The sequence below is a fragment of the Filicampus tigris genome, chromosome 15 (genome assembly GCF_054856515.1).
Source record: "Filicampus tigris isolate MCC_2025a chromosome 15, RoL_Ftig_1.0, whole genome shotgun sequence".
NCBI lineage: Eukaryota > Metazoa > Chordata > Actinopteri > Syngnathiformes > Syngnathidae > Filicampus > Filicampus tigris.
Window position 1 is genome coordinate 11,483,797 of NC_141231.1, and position 27,966 is coordinate 11,511,762.

A 27,966-nucleotide genomic window follows, 5' to 3' on the forward strand; every position below is an offset into this window, starting at 1 on the left:
GACATGTAGGCGCGCACACACACTTGGACAAACATCCGTGTACACACACATATGCAATGAATTGTACACGTACACACCTAGCCACACTTACGTTATAATAGTTCGGGATTTATCATTATAGTTTTTATTTCATTTTGAAAAAAATAAAATAAAATTCAGATACAGTACTTTTAAAGTAGCTTTTAGAACAAGTTGGTTTTTTTTTTTGGAAATGATCCATTTTAGTTATTAATTTTAGTTTTTTAATATATGGTTTATTTGTTAAGTGCAAGATTAAAAAAAATGTTACTAAGTATTATCAAATAAAGTAAACTACAATCCTCAAATCAAACATTTTGGTTTTTATTTTATTTCATAAAAAACACAATTTTCCTTAATTATTTTGTTAACTATTATAAGCTTGAGACACAAAAATAAAAATAGGAGACACAAACACACTTGGACACGCATACATACTTTGACACACACAGTCTAGCTAGAAAAAGAGACAGCCAGTGGATATTATATTGTTGATTTTTCCACACCGAGTGGATTTTTTTTATTAGTTGGAGTGGCGTAACCCCTGAATGAAATGTGTGACAAGATGCGAGCGTATGTACACGTATTTACAGCGCGGCGGAGTCTTTGGCGTGGGCGGCGCTCAGAGGAGGCAGATGAGGCTCTTGCCCTCCTCAATCTCCTCCTGCACCTTGTCGCTGGACGTGGCGATCTCGGCCTGCGCCGAGAAGACGGCGCACAGGAAGGTGAGCGCCGTGCCGCCGGCGGCCGTGTAGAAGGCCCAGCCCATGGAGCACAGGCCGGCCCGGTACGGCGCCGCCTCGGCGCCGCAGTACAGGCGGGCCTTGTCCGAGCCCCAGCCGGCCGGGTACAGCATCAGGCCCAGGATCAGGAACAGGCCTGGGGAAGGCGGCAGGGGGGAAATCATATGTTAATGAGGGGGGCGTGCTCCAGAAAAAGAAAAAGAGCAATTGTGGAGTGTATCTTTATGTTCTATGTTTTGGAGAATCAAGTCATTCTTTTGCAGGAATAAAATGATATTTTTCCCCAAAATAAAAATCAGGCTTTAAGAATAATTTCAGATTTTTTTCCAAGAAGTTGGCATTTTTCAAGAATAAAGTCGTATATTCTCCGAGAACAGTCATTTCTTTTCACAACAGTAGTATTTTTTCCAAGAGCAAAATTGTATTTTTCCAAGAGTAAAGTCACATTTATTCATGAATCAGGTCTTTTTTTTTTATTCCATGAATTAGGTCCTTTTTTTCAAGACAATATTCACTTTCTTTTTCAAGAATAGTCATAATGTTTAAAAAATAGAGTACAGTGGTTTATCAGTGGTTTATCACAATTTTATTTAGGTCATCATTATAATTTTTTTTGGGTGTCAATTATACACGGGTTTGCGCTATTCGCGGGCCGACCCGGTTCATAAACTGTAAGGCTTTTTGAGCTCAGAGGTTGGCCTACTAGAACAGCTGAACTTGATTTGGGGTTAATCAGAGGCACTTTAAATTGCGGTGAATGCTCTCATTTAACTTGACTTTGAATTGTGATTGGTTCATTCTGAACACACCCATATACAAATTTCCCACATATAAGAGGGTGTGCACACTTGTACACCAAATTTCCTCAGTTATATCGTTCATTTTCTCAATTGAATTGTACAGGTTTTGAAATAATTTCTCTTGTTTACATTGTTTTTTTTTTGTTTGTTTTTTTAAAGGGGTGTGTACACTTTTTATACCTCCTGTATAAAACGTGTCATTGTGTGTGTTTCTATGGCTTTGTTTCTCTTTGTGTGGAAGGCGTGGTGTGGCAGAAGGAAATGAAAAGTAGGTCATAAATTCTTTCCACATGTTGTTGCTCTACATCTGACGTGCAGGCCGGCCACGCTGATGGATTGAAGGTATGGCTTTATAATAGGCACATACACGCGCGCACGCACACACACGACCAGTGTCACAAGCACGCAAAAAGCCCACAGGCGCGCATGCGCACACAAGCATATAAAACAATTAACGGAGACGAACGCAGACGCGATTGGTGAATTCGTTTGAACTAAACTAGCAAGAAATAATAACATTAAAACAGGAGAATTACTTTATATATTATTTATTATAGAATGAACGACTGTCTCCCATTTCTTGAATGTGAGAGTGGGAACAGGCCTAAAAAAAATAAATATATAGAGTATATTTATTTAAAATAGGGTCTCTATATTGCGGCGTTTCACCTACGCGCAACGTGCTAAACGCGCGCCTCACCTGCGATGCCTTGCAGTAGCCCGCAGACGTTGAAGATGCTTTTCTTCATGATGCTCTGGAAGCACATGGTGAAGACGGAGATGAAGGCCACGGCGCACAGCAGCAGGATGCCGGCCGCCAGGAAGATGGACGTGGCCTGCCAGAACCCGCTGGCGATCTCCCCGAAGTGGACGGCGTACGGCCCGCACAGGACGCCGCCGCGCTGGAGGTGCGGCAGCTTCACGCAGCGGCCGTAGATGCCCAGCGTGGGGCGGTAGGCCTCGCCGGCCGCCGACGAGGACGACGAGGACGACGAGGACGAGGAGGACGAGGAGGACGACGAGGAGGAGGAGGAGGAGGAGCCGTGGTGGTGGTGGTCGGGCGTGCGCGGGAAGCCCACCAGCCAGTCGCTGCTCATGAAGGCGATGAGCTCGCCGAAGGCGGCCACGATGCTCAGCAGCGTCCACAGCATGGAGCGACACGTCACGATCACGTGGCACATGGTCGACGCCTCGGGGAAATGACGCGCCTTCTCAAAGTCCTTCAGGCTTTCGTTCGGTTCTTCAAGTCCTTGTTTCAGCTCTTCTTTAACTCCTACAGTTCTTCCTTTTTTTTGTTGTTGTTTTAGTCCGTGCCTTTCAGTACTTCTAAGTCACACCAACAGGCACTTGTGGTGCCTTGTTTCAAGCTTTCTCCAAGCGCTTGTATTAAGCCCCCCTCAAGTCCTTCAGTCCGTCCTGCTTCGGGGCTTTTTAAAGTTCTTCTTTCAGTTCTCTTAGTCCTCGTTTTTACGTTCCTGTGTTAGTCCTTCCTTAAGTCATTCAGGTTGTGTGAAATCCTTTCAGTGCATGTTTGAGTTTAGTCCTGATTTCAGTTCTTCTTTTAGCCAGTCAAATCCTTTTTTCAGTTCTTCCCTTAGCCCTTCAAGTCCTTGTTTTAGTCCTTCTTTATGTCTTTGGGTTTAGTCTGAGATTTACCTCTCCTTTAAGCCCTTTAATTCCTTCTTTCAGTCATTCTTTCAGTCCTTTTTGTCCGTGCAGTCATGTCATTCAGTCCTTCATTTAGACTCTTCTTTTTTCAATCCTTTGCTTCCTTGTTTCAATCCCACAGGTACTCTGTAGTCCTTTTAATCCTTCTGGTCCATGTTTTAGCCACTTTGTTCCTTTTGAGTCCTTTTTTTTTTAAACTTCTTTTAATCCTTTCTGCTCCTGTTTTAGTCCTTCTGGTCCTTTTCCAGTCCTTCCAGCCCTTTTTATAGTCCTTACAGTGCTCCGCGTTTCCGCTTATCTTCTGACCGCAGTTTGACTCGCTGGTCCCCTCCTGGCAGTTTGGCACCGGTTTCCGCCTCTACATCGTTTGAAGGCGGCCTTCCCCTGGTAGTCAGCTGGCGTCAGACACACCTGCCAATAATAAAACAAATAGAGGTGAATCAGTTTTTATGACACAGCAACTGACCTACTTCATTACCCTTCCGTGTTGGTGTCATTTAGAGGGAGAACCCAGAAGGGGGGGAAAAAAGAAAAAAAAAAGTTGGATTTCACAGGCAGCGTGAAAGGGGTTTTTGGGTTACGACTCCATTCCACCCTCCAGCTGGCCCATCGCCGCCGTAAAACTGCCACCGAGATTCAAACAAACAAATACTCGCCATGGCGACAGGACAGCGATGCGTCCGCAGATCAGGGAAGCGTTTCCTGTTAGTGGCAGTGCTAACGCGGTTAAAATAAAAAAATTAAAAAACCCCCGCGATAAGAGAATCGCTGACAGGCTTTCTTAGTTTTCTACGAGGTTGTTGTCATGTAAACGTGGACAACATTTTTGCAGGGTTTGACCTAATCGGGGCAACCTTTTCTGCTCAAAAATGTAATATGTATATTGTTGCATGCCGTGTAAACGCATCCAAATTTTGCAAAGCATCAGACATGTTCTGGATCACCATCTTTGCTCAATTTCATTCATTTTCTAATTCTTTTTATCACCAATTTGACCTGGTTGTTGTAGTTGTTGTCAAGTAAAGGTAACCTAAATGTTCACTGGAAAGGATTTTGCACGGACCACCATTTTGGTTGAATTTTTTTTCCATTTACACAAGATTGTTGTCTCATACCCTAAATTGTCAAAGGGTTAGTCGACCTGTTCGGGAGCACCTTTTTTTTCCCTTCGATTTCACTCAACTGTTGTCATGTAAACGTAACCTAGGAACAGACTTGCTCCGTTTTGGCTGAGATTTGGATTTTTCCTGCATTTTTACTTGATAATTGTCTTGTAAACGCACTTCAAGTGCTGTCCTGGACTACCATTTTGATTCAGCTTTTTTTTTTTTCTTTTGTCTTTACACGCGTGGTGTCATATAAACGTAACCCAAGTCTTCAAAGGATCAGACGTGCTGTAGTGGACCAGCATTTGGATTTTTCCTGCATTTTTACTACGTAATTGTCTTGTAAACATACTTTAATTGTTTCTTGGAAAGAAACTGTCCTGGACCACCATTTTGACTCAGCTTTTTTTTTTTTTTCCCCTCTGTCTTTACTTTGTACCCCAACTCTTCAAAGGATCCGACTTCTTTTTGTTGACCAGCATTTCGGGTCAACTTGATTGTGTTTTTTTACCACATTGTTTAAAATGAACCCTTAGTTATAATTATTTAATTTCCAGACCAAGGACCAGACGTGTCCTCGACCAGCATTCTGGCTGGGCTGCAGACAAACGGAGAGCAGCATGTAGGCGATGCTTGGCCAACGTGCAACCGTTGCCTAGGGTTCAAAGGTTAAGTGTCCTGCCTCGACCTAGCGCCTCATCCGTGCAGCTGTGCCCAATTATCGCCGCTGCGTCACGTGTTTTGTGACAGTTTCCCTGTCAGAGAGGAATTAGCCTTCTGGTGACTGGCCAACAAATGTTTGACCCTCACAAAAAATAAGAAGAGAAAAAAAAAAAAGAAGCCTTGAACGCATTTGTCTTGGGTGTCAGACAAAAGTCTCATCAAAGGCGCTCTGGCGATGCTGCTAACTCTCAAAGGTGTCTGGTCGGTTGCGGAATTGAGTACTGAGGTCATCACTTTTAAACGCCGTGCTGGAAAAAGCAGAGGCGTAACTCAACAGGGACGATGAGGATCAAAGACACGTCAAAGACCACACAACGGAGTCATGGTGGAAACCTCAGCGGCTGCCACATGGCGGCTTGCATCATAAGCACTAACCAGTGTTACTGCCTGTTCACTTTCATCCGTTTTTAGTCCCTGTCACTTACGTGGCCGATTTGGCAGAGAAAAGAATATTACTACACAACCTCGCATCGGCACGTTTCGAACCCGGCCACGCCCTCAGACGAAAGCTGGTCCACCTCAAGGACAAAAACCCAAGACGCAAACTTTGTGCATGCAGTGCAGTGCAGTGACGTGTGCAGTCACCTCTACATTGGCGGGACCAAGCAATCCTACACAAACGCTGAGCAAAACATTGCTGGGCCAGAGTCAACCGTTCATTTGATTACGTCCAAATTTTGGACAGAGAGGACTTCTCATTTGAGAGAGGTGTGAAAGAAGCCATCTAGGACAAACTAGCAACGTGTGGTGAAATCACTTACTAGTGCCTAGTTACTACCCATTTATTTTTCATTGATGGGAAAAGGTAGAAGGGCATTTGTCTTAAAGAGGACAAAGAGTGAACCCCTACTATGTTCATGGTTCTAGTTCACGCCATTTTAAATGTGCCTTTACAAGTTGACTGACAAGTCGTCATTTAAAGTTGCGTGCCTTCCATGAAGAACTGTTTGTAATGTGTTGCCGCACCATGTGTATTTAAGTAGAAGAAGTTTTGAATGGTTGTAATTACCACAAAATCTATGCTAATTTCACTTGGACTGTCTATGACATTTTACATTAAGCTAGCCGACTTTCAAAAGCAAAATTATAAAGTTTGGTGGAAATCCTTCCGTGAAATTGGCCCAGCAGCATATATGCATTCCCTCAATTATATAAGATAGGGACACCCTCTCAAACAGGCTGATATCAGCAAGAAGTGTGCTAAAGTGTGCTATTATTCTTTTTTTTATCCTTGGGGTATTTTGATGAAAGCATACCACAGCCATGGTATTCAGACCCCGGGGAAATACTTTAAATTGTGTGGAAAAAAACATAATACGCCCTTTAAGTGGATGACGCACCCAGCGACTAATTGGGGCACGGCATCCATTTCAGGGGCAGCGTCTATTTGAGGAAGCTGAAGCATCTTTATCTTTGTAAAGGCAGACTTTTCACAGACTTCTTGAACTGGATCTTTGTATTCATTTCAAGTGTCCACAATGAGGCTGTTGTACGTCGGGGAAGCTTATCAGCAGTCACGTGACACCCGAGCAGCCGTTACGCTATCAGGCGCAGGCTGACCCCGGGTCAGCAGCTTAATGGGGAGCCTCAGGATGTGTTTTTTTTTTTTTTTCCCCCCTCTTATCTCTTCTTTGCACGCTAAACAAGACAGGAACTCCACTGTTTCCTTTTAGACTAGACAACATGACCTACAGGAATAATAAAGCGGTAAAAATCCCGCACATTATGGTACTGCCTTTCTACTGAAATATTAGGAAAAGATACGCCCTGGACCACTATTGTGGTTTTGACTCTGTTGTTGTGGTGTAAATGTCTTTATTGAAGTTTTGCGGCTGCATTGCTATGATTAACAATTTGGAGATCAAGACATGAAAGACAGTCGCACACACACTTTTCAATAGCAATTAGAGTATCATCTCAGTAGCGAGGCACTCTGGCGGAAAACTGAAAAATCTGCGACATTTTGCTGCATGCTTTGCATGGGGCGAAGCAGCACCATCTGCTGGACAAAATCTACAATCTAGAGACCATGCAAAAAACTCTACATCCTATTTTTGCCCCTCCCGTAGACTTTAAACACACTAGTATTGCTTGTTGCCTGTTCTCACTCTCACAGCTATCCAAAAACAGTAAGAGGCAGTGTGCTTACGTCAAACTGTTTATGTCACTTCCACTTGACGTGTACTTTAAAACTGACACATAAAAAGAGAATTAAACATATTACTGCATATTTAAACACCAGAATGTTCAACCTATCGAATTCGGTTGCTAGCTTAATGCTAACATATAATGTGGAATGCCATACACAGGCTAATGGAAAATAGCACAGAGGTTGCAGTTGTTACAAACCTTCAAACAGTTCTTACATTAACACATACAGAGCATTCAACAATTCTTACAAACAAATATTCTCGCTGCTCTGTGGGAACAACGACTATTAATCTGATGCATTATCATTACAATTATTAGTAGTATTTTCTGCCTCTTTTTGCCGTTAATGACAGTGCATCTCTTCCAGTAGACCTCAGCGCTGCTTGGAATGTTGTGGCGCAATATGATAAATGATATTGAGGGCATGCAAGTCTAAAATATGGACTTTTCTGTATATTGGAAAAGCCATAAAAAAAACAAAAAACAAACTGCGATATAGCGAGGGCGTGAAGCCGTGAACGATGAATCGCGACATTTTGGGGGTTGACTGTAGTTAAAATTGACATTTTTAATGCAAAGGATTGTATACATTCATGTTAACATAAAATTCGGATGGCAAATGGCATTTTCATAGTTTGGATGACAAGGTCCTGCTCCAAAAAAGCAACTTAACGAAAGCTAGAAATCCCAACAATGGGCTTAGTAGGTCGCGTGCAGATTTTGGACGCCGAATCCTTCCTGGCTTTGTCACCAGTGGAGAAAATATTGCTGGTGTAATAAGAGTTGGACGGCAGAGTCAGCTTTTCCACGAGCAACCAGGCCAATCTTTCCTAACACTTCAGCACATCTGTGGCCATGTTTTGATCAAGACTAGAGAGGGCGTATTACATCAGCTCCACCGCACCACGTGTCCGGAAAAAAAAAAAAGAAAAGAAAAAAAAAAAAATCACACAAAAAAAAAAAAGTCAACAACAATGGTCCAACCTGTCTCCATGGAGGCTCGCGGTCCACTTCTTCGGGAGGGCAGACACTCCACTGGCTCTGCGGGACTCGGCCACGCTGAACCCTTCCAGCCTTACCCCTCCCACGTCTCCTCTGATTGGCTCCTCTGCCAGGGGTAGGAGGGGAGGGGTGGTCACTTGGTGAGAGGGTCCACATGGTGGCCACACTTGTGCAGCGAATCTGGGTTAAAACAACAAGCAGAGCTGGATCTCCCCTCTTTTGTCTCACTGAGCTTTTCGTCACCCCTCTCCAACGGGCCAAGAGCAACATCCCGTCATGTGGGCCCCGACGAGGACTGTTCACAATCAAAGCCGATGAGCTCATCCGCATCGCAGAGCTCCTCCAGGCATGGTCAGATAAGAGCGCTGCCAGGATGTCAAGGAGTCCGTCCGGACGTGCGGCAGATTTACCGTTTCATGTCAGGCTGGCAGCTCCGCCATTGGACTGACCTTTGTGCTCACTGACACAGGATGGACAAATGAGTTCCACATGTCGAAAAGGGGGCGGGATGGGGCGGGGTGGGGGCCTTGGCATGGAAAGCCTGAGAAAGGAGGCCCATGAGGAGGACCTGAGACCAAACAAAGCGCTGACTCGAAAGCACCTGTTTTGTCGCTACCAGGCCTCCACTATGAGCTACGTTTAGCTTCACGTACAGACAACCTTGTCACAGATGGGACAAAATGAGTGAAAATGCTGTCGTGTCAGCAGCGGTGGTGTTCTCAGGTCGCATGACTTGACTTGAGTAGTCAGATTCAAGTCACAAATTTTAGGACTTGGGACTTGCTCGGCTAACTCGACTTGATTTTGACGTAATATTTACGAGACCCTCCTTGACTTAGACTTCCACTATAGTAATAAAATGAATCCGTTCCAGAGTTTGGACTCCAGACACCCAAAAATATTAACAAGGGATACATTTTATAGAGAAGAAGTATAGTTTTACAGACAGAAAAAAGTCTGACAAAAATAAAAAAACAATCAAATGGATCAATAACACACTTAAGCCTTCACTGAAGAACCTGGATGGCATTTGGAAGACGGCAATGAGGGGGGAGAAAGGAGCCATTTTCGTCCTCGGTTTTGACCTCTTGCTTGAATCTATTGTGTTTCTCGCATTCTATATCAATTGGCTGTCACTCTGAACTTTCTGTCCTATTGTGTAAAAAGGGTTCAACGGACGACAAGTCGTGCACCACAATTCAAACAAAATTGTCCAAAACAAATTGTACTTTACTTGACAAGTCTTGCCAATTCACATTTGAATATGCGCATTTTCAAAGTAATGTCATTAGAACTGAAAAACAACAACCATGGCATCTAACGTCATCTGTCATTATAAAACCCGCAAAGACCGGTAAGCTATTTCAACTTTATTTACAATTACAGTTTAGCTTAGCAATCGCTGGTGAAACCGAAACTGAGCTTCATGTCTGTTATGTATTTAACTGTGAAGATAATGAATTAATAGACAGTAAATGAGACATGATTGGGGACATTAAAAAAACTAAAAAATGCAATTGTGAATGTGTGACTCAGTACACCCATCCAACTAAAATCTAGATACTGAGTATAAAGTGGTTCATGTGCAAATATGTTATGACTGAATTACTTGATTTATGACTTGCTTCACCAAAGTAATGACTTGACTCGCTCAAAATTTAGTGCGGACCCGACTTCACTACTGCCACAGTAATTGCGACTTGTAAACTTAAAGGTTATGTGGGACTTGCACAGGACTTGTGCAATAACTCATGCGCTTACTCCCACCTCTTGCGGTCAATCGTAACGTGCATTTAAATGATCCGATTGTCCCCTCAGATGAAACTATGAATATGTGAATGAAGACTTTGCTAAGTGGACATCATGCTACGCTACATAGGGGATTGATTTTAATTATAAGTTCGGGGTTGTCTGTTGGTGTCCACAGTTTAATCTCGATGAGGATTTCACACAAGTTGTTGTTTGATATCCATAAAAGTGTCCAGCATCCACGTAGCCTTAACCCTGTTGCTAGCGTCACCATGAAGTCTATACGTCTTTGATGCAGGGTTCCGAAATAAAAAGATGGATGTTTAAGGTTTTCCACTAAATTTTGGCCTTGGAAGTTCCACCAGTGAATCTCAAGGTATTTGCAGCAGATAAACATTCCTTGGACTTGGCGATCCCATAAAAAAAAAAAAAAAGACACCGCAGTAAAAGTGTCGCTGGTAGGCCTAATTACAGATGCGCTGCCGTGAATGGATAACCGGTACCAGGTAAAAACATGGCGCCCGGACAAACAGCGAAACAAGCCCATTGGCGAGCGTTTGTCATTTCAAGACACGGCTATCTGACAGGCCGAAAGAGACTAGGGAGTTTTTCTCCAGGAATTCAGACACAGTCCAGAACTCTCACATCAAAGCGAGGAAGGGCCGAGACAGCAGCGTCACCGGGCCTAAAACATCGGCGACGCTGCCCGTTTGGTCTTTGCTTGCCAGGACGTGATTGATGGTCTCGTGAAGATCTGACTGACAAAACTTGGAATGAGGCGGATGAAGAGGACACTTGAGTAATAAACACCCTCAACACATCATCAGTATCTGTCAGCAATGAGACTCTTGAAGGTTACTTTGTAAAAAAGGGAATTTACAACCTCAATTCGAAAAGCTTATTAATGTCGTTCATTTTGACAGTGTTCTTGTCGATGGTCAAATACAACCGCAGCCACTTGCTAATCAGGATAAGTGTTGTCCTCGGTCCAAGTCACAAGATAAATCATGTGCCGTGTTTTCACCGGTGCATTGGTGACCAACAAACTTTGCAAAGGGGTGCAAAGTCGGTCAAAGAACATCCTGGTATGATGTCTAAGAATGCACACAACACTAACATCACTTTGAGGAAACGAAAACAAGACTAACTAACTCATAGAGTTGTCCATATATGACGTTAGTGTGCTTGATTCAAGCGGTTTATTTGTCACTCCCAGTTGACTGTAAAACAGACAAAAAAGGAGAATCAAGCAAATGTCACACTGTAAATATTTTCCAAGTTGGAGGTCGACTTCCGTATGCTTTGGATAAACGCCCCTGTTTCTTGCTGAGGGACAAATCTGGCGGGACCATGTCGATTTGTTTGGCCTCGGCAGAGGAATAGGCGTCTTTGAGTGTTCTTGTTTGCACGGAGGTTACATCACTACAGTCAGGTCGACTTGTGTGGAAAGAGATGGCCGCCGAGGAGCAAACACGTGGAAAAAAAGAAAAAGATGGAAGATAAAGATGGAAGACGGAACATTTGGCACTGGAAGGAACCCATCGAGAGTTTTCCAGTGGCGGAAAAAAAAAATAAAATCACATCACGGCCACATAAAAGCCTGCTGCGAGATGCAGGTTACCAGGCGACTGCTCAAAAGAGCCAAAACAAACGTGCTGGGGCAAAGTATCCAATAGCTGACGGTTGCAATTTAGATCTCCGGCCCGGCTCGGCCCTTAAAAAAAAAGACCCGATAGAGACGATCCACGGGGAGACGGATGGATGTTGTCTGCAACCGGAGAAGCTCACCGTCAGGACCATCTGGACGCCATGAAAGACCCCTCGACTAGCACGTGGAGGCAGATGTGAAATATGCAAACAATCACAGGAAAGAGCAGCAACCACAACTGCGTGTTGTTTATATCCATCTGTACTTACTTACGCGGATAAATAATGCAGACATTATATGGATGAAAGCCTTGGGACATATTCCACTGACAAGAAGTGAGCCAAGAAATTGTGCTAAAAGGACACAGGGAATGACGAAACTTTCGGGAAAACTAGCAAATGCGATTTCTGTACCAATTGTGTGCCAATGCTGACATGAAATTAACCGAAATGCCGTGCAGCTGAATTCAATCTATGAATTGATATGTGAACTCGTAAATGCTTTTGTGCTTTTAATTAGTGTGGAGTACAAAAAGCGCTAAGGCATCTCGCCCTAGGTTAAGGCACTATTTCCAGTTACAATCGCAACAAAGAAATAAGCAGTCGAATTTCACAGAAAACAAAAGAATGTTTCCCAGAGGGACTCCATTTATATATGCCATGATGGACAGAAGTATTAAGAACCAACGCTAAATGTGGTTACATTTTAAAAATGCCCTTTTTCACTTCGCTCATGTGACAAGGACATGGACTTATCCAATGATTGGGAAAATAAGTGGACCTTCATAAACCTGAGGAACGCCTCTCACACTATAAACGTGTTGGGACACAAACAGGATGTGGGGGGGGAAAAAGTGGAGATTTGCATTTTTCCTCATTTTTTGTGATACAAGGGCATGAAGTGATTAAACTTCAGAGAAAATAATCAGCCTTTTCCCTGAGGAACACCACTCAAACACTGCAAAAGTATTAGGACACTACGTAGGGGTGGAGAATAGTAATGAGGATTGTGCTAGGAGGATCAAACTGGGGACCTAAAATATTTCCCTCATTGTCTCCAGTGGGATAACAGTATCTGGAAATTTACAGAAAGTAAAAAAAATATATGGAGTTGTTCTACCTTTACGCCTTCTGGGGATACTTTGCACATAGCTGAGGTTGCAATAGGCCATGGTGCGGGACTCTTAGCACTCTAGGGCCTTCAAGAGGGCTGGGGAGTGGGGGGGGGGGGGGCGCCGCGTCAGCATACACACACGGATGTGTTGAAGGTAAGGAAATCCCAACAGTGCTGTCCATAGGAAAGCAACGTGGGAAAGAGTGGAAGAGAATAAGAGTTGTGGTAAACAGGCGGTGCACCTGTGTGGGCCGCGGGGGCACCAACTCCTCCGGAGGGGATCCGGTGTGTTGATTTGATGGAAAGGTTGTGGTGGATTGAGCATTGTGTTGGCTGAAAAAACGAAAACCTCTCCCAGGGGTCTTTTTACCACAAATATATAACATGTGCGGGAAAAACAACAAAGTGCCTTCCAGCCTGATGGAAATGCTATTAATGTTAGCCAAATCGGGCTAACTTGAAGTTTTCTTGACAAATCCACCGCATGAAAACAAAAAGACACCCCTGTCCTGGTTTCCTGGCATTTGCTTTCACACAGGCGGCCAACGTTTTGCCATGACTTCAAGATGAATTTCACGCATAGCAAAAGAGCACAATGGTGCTAAAAGTGAAAGCTAAGTGAAACGGAGCTAAATTGGGGGTTACATTCTTCACACCTCTTTGCTCTGCTTGCTGAAGGGCTGGGGAGTCCTGAGAGGCCTCAAGTAAAACTCTGTTTCCCACTGTTAGCACTCCAGAGCCCAGGGGTCCTCAGATTTGACACTGCATCCATTATGTTTAACCATTTCCAGCCCCACCTTAGCCCCCAAAACAGCCCCAGGATCCATAAACGCGGACGGGGGAAGAGTAAAGCCCAACGTTGCAAATCCCATACTTCTGTTTTCCAGGCCAGACACAGGAAATCGGTAATACTGCAGAGCTCGGGTGGAAGGTATTTTGTCGGATATCGGGAAGCATTGTTCCCACCATCTTTTGTGCCGGGATGAGCGCGCTTTAATCCCGATCTCCCCCGAGGCTCTGACCTGCTGAGATTCCCACAAACAACACCGACGCAGAATTCTCAAGCTGCTTTATCCTAACAGCATCAGGGGGCAAAAGATGACGGGGGTACTTCCAACTTGACCCCATACTCAAAGCCGAGAGCAACCAAAGTGCCGGAACAATGCCAATGAGAAAAACGTGGGGCGAAACGGAGGTTAGTATTATCAGACAGATGCCACAGTGTTTTTTTTCAAACAGTGACAACTGCTCTCCGTGCAACAAGGTGGGAGAAGTGTGCGTTGGGTCTTAAATTTCACACCCTGGTCCCACAGTACACGGGTCAATGCCACCTAGCTTCAATTATGGCTCCGAAACTAACAGGTGCAACAGGTAACAAACAGGTGCTATGCCATCTCAGTTATTGCAACGATACTACTTCAAATCGTCAGTGTCTGGTGTGAGGAAAAAAAAAAAAAAGATGAAAAATAAAATAAAATTGAACTATCCCAAAGTGTGATAAAACAAATGAAGAAATGCATGTAACATTTAGAGAAAAACAGCATCAATGTTGAACTTGACCATGACAGAAGCTGAAAAACAAGATGGAGATAACAGGAAACAGACAGCTGACATCAACCCCAACTATTTTGGATATGGACATGACAAATGATAACCTTGTTTGTTATCGCAGGGGGCTTTCCACTTTTAAAATGACCTTCACAGGTGGTCCCCGCTCCCTATCGGCCATGCTATTGTTTTTCCTTCATATTGGAAAAATATACACCCCCCCCCAACAGGCCTCCCCCTGACACCCCCAACTTCCTTCTTCAACCTGATAAATACCGCCAGACCAATTTCCAGAGTCAGTGGAAGATGACGGTTTTCCCTGCATTATCCAAATATATAACTTAACTGTATTGTGTCAAGTAGAAAGGGGATGAGTCGGCATCCGGCCGAGTTATGATGGTTTCAAGATGATTGACGGTGCCTTACACTGGGAGAGAACAAAGGCAGGAATGGCAAAAGCTTTGTAGTCCTGATCATAAGAGGGCTAAAAATATCAAAGCAAGAAAAGCAGGAAGCCTGGTTTGTTTATAGTCTGAACGCCTCCTATGGAAACCTTGGCCAAAGTGTTTGGACAACGTTAAGGAGGCATATTGTAAAGAGGCGGGACACCAACCTCACACGTGGAACCTCAGAATGGACTCTACTCCTAAATCCAAGTGATGACGACGATGATTAGTCGCCTGTTGACAGAAACGAGGCGGGAATGGTTATAAAAGAGTCCCAACTCAGCTTGTAATGATGACTTGCAAAGTCATCACATCATTGTATTAAAATGTTACATTGCATCATTTCCATGTCATTTGACCATGGTAGAGTGATTGAGAAAACAGGGCAAATGGCTTCAACAAATTCTTTTCTTCTTGCACGGAAGTATGGGAAGTTTCATATTCACATAGGAGCGTATTTCTGATTGGCTAGTCTTCTTCTCTACCACCATAGTTTGAATGTGTGAAGCGTCCGTCGAAAAGTAGCTACCACGTGAGGTAAGCTGCTCGGGAGTGAGCCTCGACACCGGCTGTAATAAACATCTTGAGGTGTGACGTCACGGTGAATTGTTCTATACCTCGGTTGACTAAAACAAAGTAACGCTAATCTGCCTTTGTCACTACCATCTTCAAAACCAACGAGGGTGGCGAAGAAGTACAAGTTTGAAGGGCAGTGGTGGCGGCCAGTTATATAGCCATTGGACGAGCAAAACTCATCATAAAATGCATAGGTAAAGTTTTCATTGTGTAAAGCAATGATATGAAATGTTATCCGTCAGGTCTTGTGATGTTCTTGTTAAACGAGGTTGTTGACTATGAATGGCCAAGTGTGGTCGGAAAAGGGAGCGTAAGCATCGTGAAGGACAGTTCTGATGGAAAATAGAGATAGAAAGAGAAAATAGAGCCTTAAAATGTTTTCTATGGCAGTTTCGCTGCGTACGTTTCACAGGACACTGTGGAGAAGAAGACAGAGAATCTACAATATGATCCGAGATTTTCATCATACATGGTGCCGATATGAAAATGTATCAGGTATTGTCGTGACTGGCCAATTAAACGTTGATTACGAATGTCTTGCTCTCCAAGGACAGATTTGGTCTGGCGGCCAATTCATGTATGTCTGGATATTTTATTCATGAATCTCACTCCGTGGGCAGCCTGCCAATCTGGGTGGGCGTGTGCACACTCAGGCCCACCCATGGCTCCGCCCCTGAGATGAAGTACAAGTTTGAAGGATACTTCCGGGGCTAATGGAGATACTTATTTAAAACGATGTAATAAAAGATTGTTTTTGTTGAAAAGTGAAATTTGTCACATAGTAGCAATACAAGGATTTTCCATCAGGTAATGGTGCCTGGTAAACTAGGTCATCATCTTGGGAATGTCTTCCTCCTTTAGTCCACTCTGCTCCTCTCAAAGTAATGACTCGCATACATCAGGCTGGAGATAATTAACTAATGGCTCTCCCTGCCTCTTACACGATCCAGACCTCAGTTCACTCGCAGTTCACCATGTCAATACACCAGCAGAGCGGAAAACCATCATCACTGGTCAAATGAAGCGGATTACATTGTCTTAACTAGTATATGAAGTACAATTACTCGCGTAATTCCAGGAATTTTAAGTTAGAAATTTTCTGTTAACTCATTCACTGGCAGACATTTTCAGACCCTCTTTTACCCTAACGTTCGAAAAAATTGGAAAAAAATATAAATAAATTTCTGGGATTGAATGACTGGACGGTGAAAAGATGAATTAATTTGCCTTTGGAAGTGCAGTGAATGAGTTAATGAATGGGAATTTATTGGAATGAACAAGCATTTCAATAGGGAATTTAAATATAGTAAGTGAAAATATATTATTTTAGCATTATTCTAACTAAAGCAACTGGATTCCATGCAAGCATAGTGGTGCCTTGACTTACAAGTGCCCCAAGTTTTTTTTTTAGTAAATGAGAAGTGGGGAAAAAAAAAATTGGAGCAATTAAGATTATGTAATGCCCTTGCATCTATTTTTCATAGACGTTTACATCCACGCATTAATATGATAGCTTTCCATAAATTCCAACTAACATGGAAATATTCCAGTTTGGAATTCCAGAATCCACCTTGCATCACCACGAAAATTTACAAGAAACTTTCCCGAAATTTACCGGGAAACTTCTACCCTTTTGCAAACCTTATGTGTAACAGGCATGCCTCCAAATGATTAACGCAGGATTTGTATTTGTTGGAAAAAAGACACAAACCAAGGGCTGCTATCACAGATTGGATAACGAAGAAATGTAATCAAATAAAGCTCTAGCAGACTCTTGGGGAGCAAAAAGCTGCATTTTTCGAAAGAAAACTCTGGAATAATCTTGGAATAATATGCAATTCCCACACTGGCTTCGGCGGGATCACGAGGCGTGACGAGGCTAATAGAGCAGACATTCAGCCTCAGCATCAATCATCCACAGAGCATCAGCTCCCGACTCTTGCGTCCTTTTCACGTCGGAAGTAAATAAACGACCATTGGTTTTGCAGACAGTTCATCGGAAGTCCGGGGAACACGGCGTCTCTCAGGTCTCAAACTCACAAGATGAGTTTTGGCAGGATTATCAGCGCACGTCTTCGCAGCCTTTTCAAGTGACGTGCTTAGCTCGCAAATAGCTCTTGGCAAACGGACAATGCTGGATGCTGAGCACTTCCACAGCTGGGGGAGGCCATTATGGGGGTGTGGGGGATGGCTGTAGGTATGCTCACAGCAGCCAGCACCGCAACAAAAGACTCTATTCAGATGCTCTTTGGGGGTATCCGAGGGATTTAAATTAAGAGGGAACTACACGGTACTAACTTAGCTATGAAATCTTTTAAGGTGGGACCTTCAACAACACTTTTGGTCAACGTGTGACCTTGTGGGTTGTTATTACAGTGTCCTCTTTTACTGCAGTCATCAAATTCCGCCACTATGATCAAAGCCAAAAAGTCAAACGTTTTGTGATACGTCGTTAGCGATTTGTCTGCAAAGTTGCATATGGGGTTCAGATTTGGTAACAATTGGGAAAAACCTCGAGGGACAAACTGGTCTTTGAAAGGTCCAAAAGGCTCCTCATCGTCCTCGGTTGCAAAGGCCCCGCCCCCGAAACCTTCATCCAATCACATTTAGACACGCACTCATCCGTGAGGTTGAGAGAAACACTAATAAGTTGTTTTGTTTGGGAGGCTAACTGTTCATTTTTACAAAGAAGATGTTATTGATCAACCACTGCATGTTTTGATTTCATCATCTCGGCTGACAGTACAGTATATTGCCTGTCTTTGTTTTCACTGTTACACTGATGGTGATGAATAGCGGTGCCTAAAAATCGTAATTGCAGCATAGGAACGTTATCCGTATAAAAATGAGTGACGTGAATGAAAAAAATAACCCCAATTTAAATTGTTGTATACGTTCCAGACCCACCGGCGATAGGTGAAAATCTGCAATATAGGAAGACCATAAAAGAACAACTATCAAGGTAAAAGTGTGAAGCACTTTGTCTACCGAAGGTAGAAAATATAAGTGACCGCGTTTTTACCATTTACATAAAAATACAAATGGGCAAGACAGCAAATGTGGGGCATTTAAGGAAACGGTCAAGACATGATCTGCAAATGAACTCCATGACAAGAATGGGTTTTTTTTCTTATTGACATGACATCACATCGCTAACCTCCATGCTAATCCCCTTTATTAACCCTTCCAAAAAAACTGAACACAGCTGCAGAGGCAAAAAGCTCCTCTAAAAAAGATGACTTCTGCTCCCTGGGGCTCACGCTGATTACACACTGGGCTGCTAATGCAATGATTGTCCTAGTACTAGCCAATTTCCTCTGCTCTGTGCCTGTGTGTGTGTGCGTGTTTGCGTGTGCAGACCGCACACTCGCACACAAACATGACATCATGGCACAGTGATGAAGTCGGACGTGGAACAGATGGCTGCCAATTTGCTAAAGCTGATTTATAATTGTTATTCTTCAGAAAAAAACATGCTCGATAAAGAATGACAGAGGGACTAGATCATAGCCAAAGAATGGTGACTAATACAATGAACTAATTGAACTTTGTTTGGGCTTCTTTTCATACAAAAACAGGTGTGGCTTCATTCAGACTGCAGGTGAAAGTCTAGACCTCCACCAAGTCAGAACAATCGTCATTTTGATGGACTTTGACTTTTTAACCACATTCTCCATGTTCTCTAGTACCCACGGCTAAAAATACATACATACCTAAAAAAAAACAGTGAATATGTTTTAGATGATGCCGGGTATCTTCAGTTGTCAGTGGAACTGTCTGTAAAAAAATGCACATGCTCCCTCCAGCTTGTTGTTTAGTTTACCTCAATTTTATTGTTTGATTGTACAGTGTCCTGTACAAGACTCCTTTAAGTCAAATGCATTATTCGGACTGTTTTAAATGTAAAATTGCGTTAACGTTAAACTGAACTGTACTGATGCGATCATTACAAACGGAACAATCATAATTGTAAAAAAAAAATGTTAGAAGCCTTTGACGATCGTGTCAGTTTACCAATGCTGAGACGTATTTTCCAAACAAGAGGAGTTATATTGAGTAGTATCTCAACTTTATTTACACTGAAAAAAATCTCACAAGTTTAAACAAATGCTGCTAAATCCGAAACTGTGGCTTAAATAATGGAGTAGCCTTCTCTTTAATATACTTTCTTGTAACTTTGTTTCTTCATAGCATCCTGATACGGGCAGAGTATTTACAGTACTAACAACATTAGCGATGCCCGTATTGCCTTTTAGGGGTGTTGTGGAAACAATGCAAACCTTTATTATGGAACAGGAATCCAAGAAAAGGATCACAAATATAAAGCGAACAAAAAAAAATCCAACTAAAATAGCTGACCTCATGCACAATCCAACCACTTAACTGGACACCTTCCTTGACCTAATTCCCACTTCTAAACTTTGTTTGGTGAAAATGAGTTAAGTAGATTAGCGCTAATGAACCAATGATGACAAGAACAGAAGTTGTATACAGTAGATTGTGGTTCAAAAAGTAAGAGCTGAGGGATGCATGGAGGTCAGAGGCACATGTTTTAAAAAAAAAAAAAAAAAAAAAAAAAAAAAAAGCAGGAGTCAGATTGAATGATTTCTGAGGCAAGTAGCGGGAAGTCATTGCTGGCGGACTGGGGGTTGGTGGGGGGGGGGGTATTTTCAGAAGGGGTGGGGGCAGCTCCAGACGCCTGCCCCCAGGAGATGGATCACAGATGTCTGACCCTGGAATGCTGCAGTTAATTGTCAAACTAAAGGCTTTCTGTTTTTATCTCCAATGTTTCATCCCTTGGATCTTGTTTTTGTGTCTGGAGAATAGTTGTACTCACTTGTATATGTTAAGACAACCTTATAAGCAGTGCTAGGATATCATTTAGCCCTCCCCCCCAAAAAAACACAAGCCAGAAGAAAGTCAGTTCAGGAGAAGGCGCATTAAAAACAAAAATTACTATTCTCAAAACGTTAAAAAGTAAGACAAAAAAAAGAATATTACAAGGGAAGAAAATGTAAGAAAAAGTCAGAATCTTATAAGAATGTAGTCGTGATGCTACGAGAAAAAGGTTTTCCTGTTTTTCAGTTAGAAATATTTTTTAATTTTTTTTAAGAAAAAAAAATAATGAAGCGATGTAAATCTGATTTCTTCAAAGAAAAATCCACAAAATGTTGATACAAAATTTGGAAAGTTCAGAGAAAATAGTGATTAAAAACTGCTTATTTTTAGCAGAAAAAGTCTTCTCAAATTCATAAATTTCGCATTTTTAGAATGTTATAAAATTACGGGAATAGAGTTAAAAAGTGGCATTGTTACATTTTTTAAAGTCTTATTTTTCAGGCAATAACTTGACCAGCAAATAAAACAATACCGATCTTAGCTCATAACTGTATTTTTTAAACATCTATACTGGTTGGTGGCTCGGAAATATGCTGATGTTGTGTAAAACAAGAAGTGGACGAATCAATTGTTCCCCCCTGGTAGAAACCTGATACTATTTCTTTTAACTTGCCATATATTCGACAGAGAAAACAAATGTTTTTAATGTTTTCAATTTCGTGTTTCGTCTCGTTTTAGGTACAAACGATAAAGCTGGAATCCTCTCGATGCATTCCCATCCAATTCATTCTTTTTTTGTCAAGTAAGTGGTTCATTTTAATTTGATACTGGTGTCTGAAAAAGGCAATTTAAGAAAATAACACTTGGACCAACACTTTATTGGTATTATACATTAGCTTTGTGCGACTGCGTGTGTGTGTGAGGTCTCACGGGTCACGTAACAATATCCCAAGTCAGTCTGCGAGTCACCTGGAGAGTCGTCACACTACAAATCAAACCACAGCTGCTCAGACCATTAGCCAGTCCTGCGCTATGTGAACACTACACCAAATTAACTTTTACACACACAGTCTACACAGTCATGTTGACTACCTTCACAATAATAAAAAGGCCAAACAGATGATATAGTCAAAGAATTCTGTTTGAAAATGGTCAATCATTTTGTTCACGTTAGCTTGAATTGACAATACTATAATTGAGAATGAGCTAGCCTGCTTTCATTGACCTTTGGTTGCGCCACCAAATATAAACCCATACCCTTGTTGTACGTGTGTGTTGTGTGTTGAAGCCAAATAAAATAATTTTATTTATTTTTATTTTACTTTGAAAAACAACGATCAACATTTTCGCCTATTCTCTCACGTTACGGACCAAAGTAGTAACTGAAATCCCATAATCAATTTAAGTTTGTGCCCACTCAATTTGAAATAATGTCCTGTTTTTTAATAAAGCAGTAGAAATGTAAACATGTTTATTTTATCAAACGTATCAACTAATTGACAAAATAATCGTCAGATTAATCAATTATTGAAGGAATCATTAGTGAAAGGCCTAGTCTAAACTATTCAAAGTTCTTAGCAGTTCTCAAATAAAACGCTTAGAATTACCTATAACAATAGTTTGAATTTATTTTGGGCAAGAAATGGTCATAATATTGTGAGATTTAAATCTGATTTTTTTTCCCCAAGAAAAAACATCCGAAAGTACTATCTTAAAAATATCCCAAAATAAAAAAAAAAAACAATTAAAAGAAAAACTTTCAGGAAAAAAAAGAATGAAGTCATGAAGTTACAAAAAAATAAAAAGAACAGATTAATAGCATTTTCATTCATTTCAATGGGAAAAGATGATTTCAGATACAAACGTGGTTACGGAAAAATCTAAATTCATAATTGAAGGCACGACTGTACAATCCTTAAAGCAAAACAGTTGGCTTTTAAGTGTTATTTGTAGCACACACAGCTGCAAGGCTTTTCCGTGACTTGGAGCCGCATAACCATCAAACATAAGCATACAGCTGCATACGACGGGAACACGTTGCCGCTTTGATCAAGACTATTCCAACATTTTGGCGACGGTGGTGATTATGATGACGTCAGACCGGCCAACTGCAGCCGTCTGCGAGCATCCCCCTCCCTGAAAATAATGAACACCCCCCCCCAAAAATTCGCTGCAAAAAGGCATTTCACCCTTCCCCCACAAGTCATTCACTCCTTTCTTTCCCTCTGTTTGGAGGAGTGCCTTGCTTTGGCCCAGGACCCCACCCTGTAAGCTCCAGGGGCTGCAGGAGGTTTAGGTGCCCCCCTCCTCCTCCTATGCCAAACAAAGAGCTGCCTAATCTAATCAAGAGTGCATGACTGCTCCGACAATAAAGTTTCACGCCAGTTTGTCGACTCTAAAATCAGCTGTTTGGCAGCACAAGTAGGATAGGAAGCCACGTGGGAACATTGAAGGCTGCCTGATGCCTCCTTGCAATGTTATGAAAGAAAAAAAGACAGATTGTTACCATAAGTTTTTTTTTTTCTCAGTAGATGAAAAAATATATATATTTAAGAAAAAAAAATGCAGTTTTATTGAAGTCAGATTTGATTAAAGTCAGAAAAAAATTACAATTTTACAATAAAAAATAGCTTTTTGTTGGGTTTTTTTTACAAAAAAGTTGCAATCTTAAAAGAAAAAATTGTAATGTTAAATGAATAAGGTCGAAAATTACGCAAAAAGTCAAGTCGACTAAAATCTTTTTTCACCAAAAAGTCAGTCTTAAGAATTAAGTAATAATTCACAAATAAATTCTAAATGTAACGTAAAAAAACCTTTCAAAACAAAAAGGTCTTGTGAAAGTAAAACGTTATGAGACGAAAGTTGTCATTTTACAACAAAAAAAGATGTGTTGTAAATAGGGTGGGGAAACAATCTTAGCTGTAATACTATGTCATAATGCTATAAGAAAAAAAAAGGATTTTTCAGAAAATGTGGTAAGCTCTAAGATAAATTGTTAAGTTACAGGAATAAAGTCGTGATGTTAGGAGAAAAAAAGACATTGTTATGATAAATGTCATTTTTCCCCCGCACGGCAGTGGCAATAAAGGTTTGTGCCACTTGGTCAACTCCAAAATGAGCTGTTTGGCAGCACAAGTAGGACAGGAAGCCACGTGGGAACGTTGAAGGCTGCCTGCTGCACTTTGTTACATTTCACACGGATGTGACCTGTTTTTTTTTTTACGCCGTTTGGAAGCTTATCGAACATCTCAGAAAGTCGGAGAAAACGCGGCTGGATGACGCAAACGAGCCCAAAGTAACATCAGACTGCAACAAAAAACAGCAGTTTCATATAAAGGCATATTAAGGCCACACTGAAAAGAAAGGATAACGAACATTACAAAAATTGAAATGTCATTTTAATTGAAAAAAAAAAAAGTCTTAATGTTACTACAAAATGTTCGTAATATAACGAGCTCTACTTTTATAAAAGGCTGTACTTTTAGACCCCAAACAAAGGTATAATCTTAAAAAATACAATTGAAATCTGACGAGCTTTTAATCGTACTTAAGAAGACATAGTTCTACAATTAAAAACATGTTAAAGTACATAGTCATATTATTCACGAAGAAACACTGAGTTTGAGAAAAAAGTCATATGTGAAAAAAGTCTATGCAAGCAATGATTTTTTTTCAACATTCACAATTTTACAAGAACGTTGCAATGTTATGAGAACAGATTAAAATAGCATTTTACAGAGAAAAAGGTCAATTACAAAACAATAAAAATGTGGTTAAATAAACGTTCAGAAAGACTAAGCCTTCTAGAAAAAAAAATCTTGTTTCAAGAAAAAAGTTGCAATATTACAATTAAAAACACAAACATTGCAAGGAAAAAGTCATATTACACAAAAAAAGTCACAATATTACAAGCAAAATGCTGTATTTTTAGACAAAAAGGTATAATCCTACAAGCATAGTAGTAATGCGATGAGAAAAAAAAATCTGAATCTCATTAGACTAAAATCTAATGTTTATTAAGAAAAGAGGCGTAATTTTACAAGAACAACTTCATAATTTATGATATTTTTTTTAAATCTTAAAGTAATTTATTATTTTTGAGGACAAAAAGTCATAGGAAACAAGTCCTTATTGCAAAAAATATATATCATGTAATCTTGAAAAAGGTGTACATTTCCAAGAATAAAGTTACATTGAGAATACATCATTTTTTCTTTTCTAGGAGAAAAGACTCTTAATCAGATTAAAATTGTATGCTTGTGTGTTTATTCACGTCGTTTCTACAGTATATCCTCAAAAATGGTCCTAATGCCTCTGAGAGGGATTTCAGGATTTATGAGTGAAGACCAAAGCGTGGGCAACTTCTGAAGAGCATGAAAGGCTCGCCATGTGGCCCACGTGCGGGGGTTTGTCGTTTTCTGCCATACTGTACGCTCTAATTTCTGTCCAACTACTCGTGTGACGACAGGATGGTCAGCTTTTTCCGCGCTTTGAACGTTTCGTAATGCAGCTTTCCCAATGCAACTGTACCATATGCCTGCCAAGAAAGACGGCACAGCACTTTTTTGTGGCCTCAAAGAAGGAGAGTGGTGTTCCACAGGGCTGGGATAAACGAACCCTGGATTTCTTCGAAACCATGAGGGACGCCGTGCACCGGCACAAACCACAAGCATTGTCACACACGTAATAGACCCTACAAAAGAGCCAAGATGTATCCGGCGCGAAACTCCACACCCCTAAACTGCGGAATTCGCAGGTGGCCATACATCAGTGAGCAGTGGTCAACATTTTCCTACTACATGGTAAAGACATCCCTTGTTTCATACTAACATTTTCCAGGCGTGGACCTGTTTTTCGCTTTACTGCCCGACACCCGATACCAAAGCGCTTTGTCGCGGCTGACAACACTTTCACCTGCAGTCACAAAAGAAGAGCAACCTTAGACACCGTCCACTGACACCAACACCAACACCGCCCCGCACCCCCCCCAGACGACAAATCACAGGTGGGGAGGCATTAGCCGAGATAATGACACTTTGAAATGTCGCTTTGTGCGAAAAGCGCAACTCTGTTTACGTGAAAACTATGTTCAGTTGCAGCTATGCTCCATTCAATGCATGTATGGGGGAACATAATCAAATTGTTGATTTTTGGGAATTCTGTTAATTTTGTGAAATTGTCGATTAGTTGCGTCTTGAAGCTGGATGGAGACCAAATACTGCTCACCCAAATCACTGAATCAACTCAACGTTCTCACTCAGCTAACTAACCTACTCCACAAATTTATTCAACTAGGTAACGCACTTATTCAGTCAGCTATCTAATAACACGTCATCTAACAACTAATTTACCTGCAAAATAAACTCACTCAGCACACTCTCTCAACTAACTTACTCTACGAACTCACTAATTGGACTAATTAGCTCATTAACTTACTCGAGCTAACTCGCTAACCTACTCAACACAGTCATCAAACCCAACTAATTTACTCACTCACACAATTAACTCACTTATCTAAATGAACTCTTATTCACTTTACTAACTTGTTTAGCTAAATTGCTAACCTACTCAACTAACTTACTCAAGTAACTCATCCAGTTCATTCAAGTCGCTCAAGTAACACAACTAACATCCTCAACTAACTTTCCACACTAACTAAGTTACTCACACAATTAATTCACTCAAAAAACTAACTCACTGTGCTAACTCAATTAGTTCAGTCAAGTAAATCAGTCAACTAACTCAGTCATTTCACACAACAAATTTACTCACACAATTAGCTCACTCAACAAACTAACTCATTCACTCACTTACTTACTCAATTAGCTAACTCACTAACCTACACAACCTAAGTAACTCAACTAATTCAATCAATAAATTCAATGAAGTAACTCAGACACACTCAACCAATTCAGTAATCTAACAACTAATGTACTCACACATCACTGACAACTAATCCACTCTACTTGGGACTCAACAGACTACCTCACACTATTTAAGTGAGTTAGTGAGTTGATTGAGTTGGTTGTGTGTGTGAGTAAACAAATTTGTTAGATGACATAACTTATCTGCAACTTACTCAAGTAATTTAACTAATTCACTCAACTGACTCACACAGCTAACACAACTAACTAATAATTTACTTGTGCACTCATCTGACATAGCTACCTAGGCCATCTAACAACAGATTTCTTCACTCACAAATAACTTACTCCACTCACTCACTCACTCAACCAACTTGCTCAAGTAATTCAAATAACTTATTCAACTAAGTCACTCACATAACTAACTCAACTAACAACTAATTGATGCACTTGCTCAACTAACTCACTCAACTAATCAATTAACTCAGCCCTTACTCAGTCAGTAAGTTAATTAAACTAAAATTCATCTGCAACTACTAGTGGCAACAACAAGTCAACAACGTCAGTCGAGGCCTCCCCAACACTTTCTCAATGGGAAATTGGGCTCAAAACAGGAGTGTGGAATGATTAATTCATTACGTTTACCTATCCTTGTATCGACCATTACTAACCATTCACAATATTACTGATTCTTCTTTGTGCACATACAATATTTGGCGAGAAACTGTCTATCCATCCATTTTCTATCACACTAATCCTCTTTAGAGCTTATCACAGCTAACTTTGAGCGAGAGGAGGAGTACACCCTGGACTGGTCGCCAGCCAATCAACAAGGCACATTTTGACAAACAATCATTCACACACCTGTTATGGACCATTTAGAATCTTGAATAAAACTAACATGAATGCTTTTGGATTGCGGGAGGAAGCCAGAGAACACGTTTGAACCTCAGAACAGTGAGGCAGTGCTACTTCTTATCATATGTAGATGTCTTTTTGAGGGAGCAAATATTTTTTTTTGTGATGAAAATTGAAAGCAGCCATTCTTTCCTTTTCAAAGCCCATCAATTATTTAAGCAATTCCCCTTCTTTGTTTGCATTTCATTAACCCCAAACTCATCTGTTTGTACAGTACGACCCAGCAAGCTAATACCAGTGTAAACATTTCAGCATTCATGAAGCCAGCTCAGCTCGCACTGATTGGTATCGATCGACTATCAACTTTAAAAAGTAGTTTACATCTGATGAATTACGAAAGATGTGTTTCAACAAAAAATTGCGAGAGAGAGAATATATGCATGATTTAGTGTCGAAACTTTTTCTTTACGTATACATTTTCACAATTTGTTGACGTCATGGGATTTTTTTGACCAAGTGTCAGATTCATCTTAAATCAAAGTTAAATCCAGTCCAATTTATGTTCACCAAAAGAGGCTTGTTCGTCACTTAATCTTATCAAACGTTTCAAAAAATGTATTTCAAGCAGACAACCAAAATTACGAGATGAATGGACGCCACATCAGAGGAGCTTCAAGCCGAAAAAAGTATCTGTCAGCTCGCCTTCGACTAGGCGAGTGTCCCACCTCGACTGGGAAGTGGAAAAGGAGGAAAATGAGCGGACATGTAGGAAAGTTTTTTGGATGTAGTTTTAGTAGAGAAGTATATTCAAATATCTCCAAACTCACGTGGAACTGAGAGATGATGAGGGAAGCTTTTTTTTTAAACTCCCACACGATAGATGACGACTCCCGCTGTCAAAGTGGCTGGATGTTTCCCCCTCTTTTTAGGCGTGAGATGAGAATGGGGTGAGCTCTCCCTTTCCTTCGAGTCTGCTGCCTACTGCTCTTCTTGGTTCCACGTCCTCCGGCGGACCGCAGAAGAATGAATGGCCACCGCCAACCTCCACGAAGTTGGCCAGTCCTGGCAGCGGCGAACCGCTGCTTGCAGTCAGTCACCAATCAGAGAACAGCTA

General features: G+C 41.3%; 1 protein-coding gene across 3 annotated transcripts; it reads right to left on the minus strand.

Annotated features, from left to right (window-relative positions):
• Positions 1–426: 426 nt before the first annotated feature.
• lhfpl2a (LHFPL tetraspan subfamily member 2a) lies at positions 427–27,941 on the minus strand. Of its 3 annotated transcripts, XM_086054175.1 has the most exons (5): positions 27,680–27,941; positions 14,883–14,949; positions 8,194–8,391; positions 2,262–3,640; positions 427–897 (listed from the first exon to the last, which is right to left on the minus strand). In XM_086054175.1, the coding sequence occupies exons 4-5, from the start codon at positions 2,740–2,742 to the stop codon at positions 641–643; spliced, it is 738 nt and encodes a 245-aa protein (XP_085910301.1). In that variant the 5' UTR covers positions 2,743–3,640; positions 8,194–8,391; positions 14,883–14,949; positions 27,680–27,941; the 3' UTR covers positions 427–640. The 3 variants fall into 3 exon arrangements, with proteins under 3 accessions (XP_085910301.1, XP_085910299.1, XP_085910300.1); XM_086054173.1 differs by lacking the exon at positions 8,194–8,391; XM_086054174.1 differs by lacking the exons at positions 8,194–8,391; positions 14,883–14,949.
• Between the last annotated feature and the right edge of the window lie 25 nt (positions 27,942–27,966).

What these genes read in the sequence shown, in the direction of transcription:
- lhfpl2a (XM_086054174.1), bottom strand. Translation starts at nt 2,742, where the DNA reads ATGTGCCACGTGATCGTGACGTGTCGCTCCATGCTGTGGACGCTGCTG. An exon ending in GCTACTGCAAGGCATCGCAG is followed by an intron (nt 898 to 2,261) that starts GTGAGGCGCGCG and finishes CGCCTTCCCCAG; the next exon opens with GCCTGTTCCTGATCCTGGGC.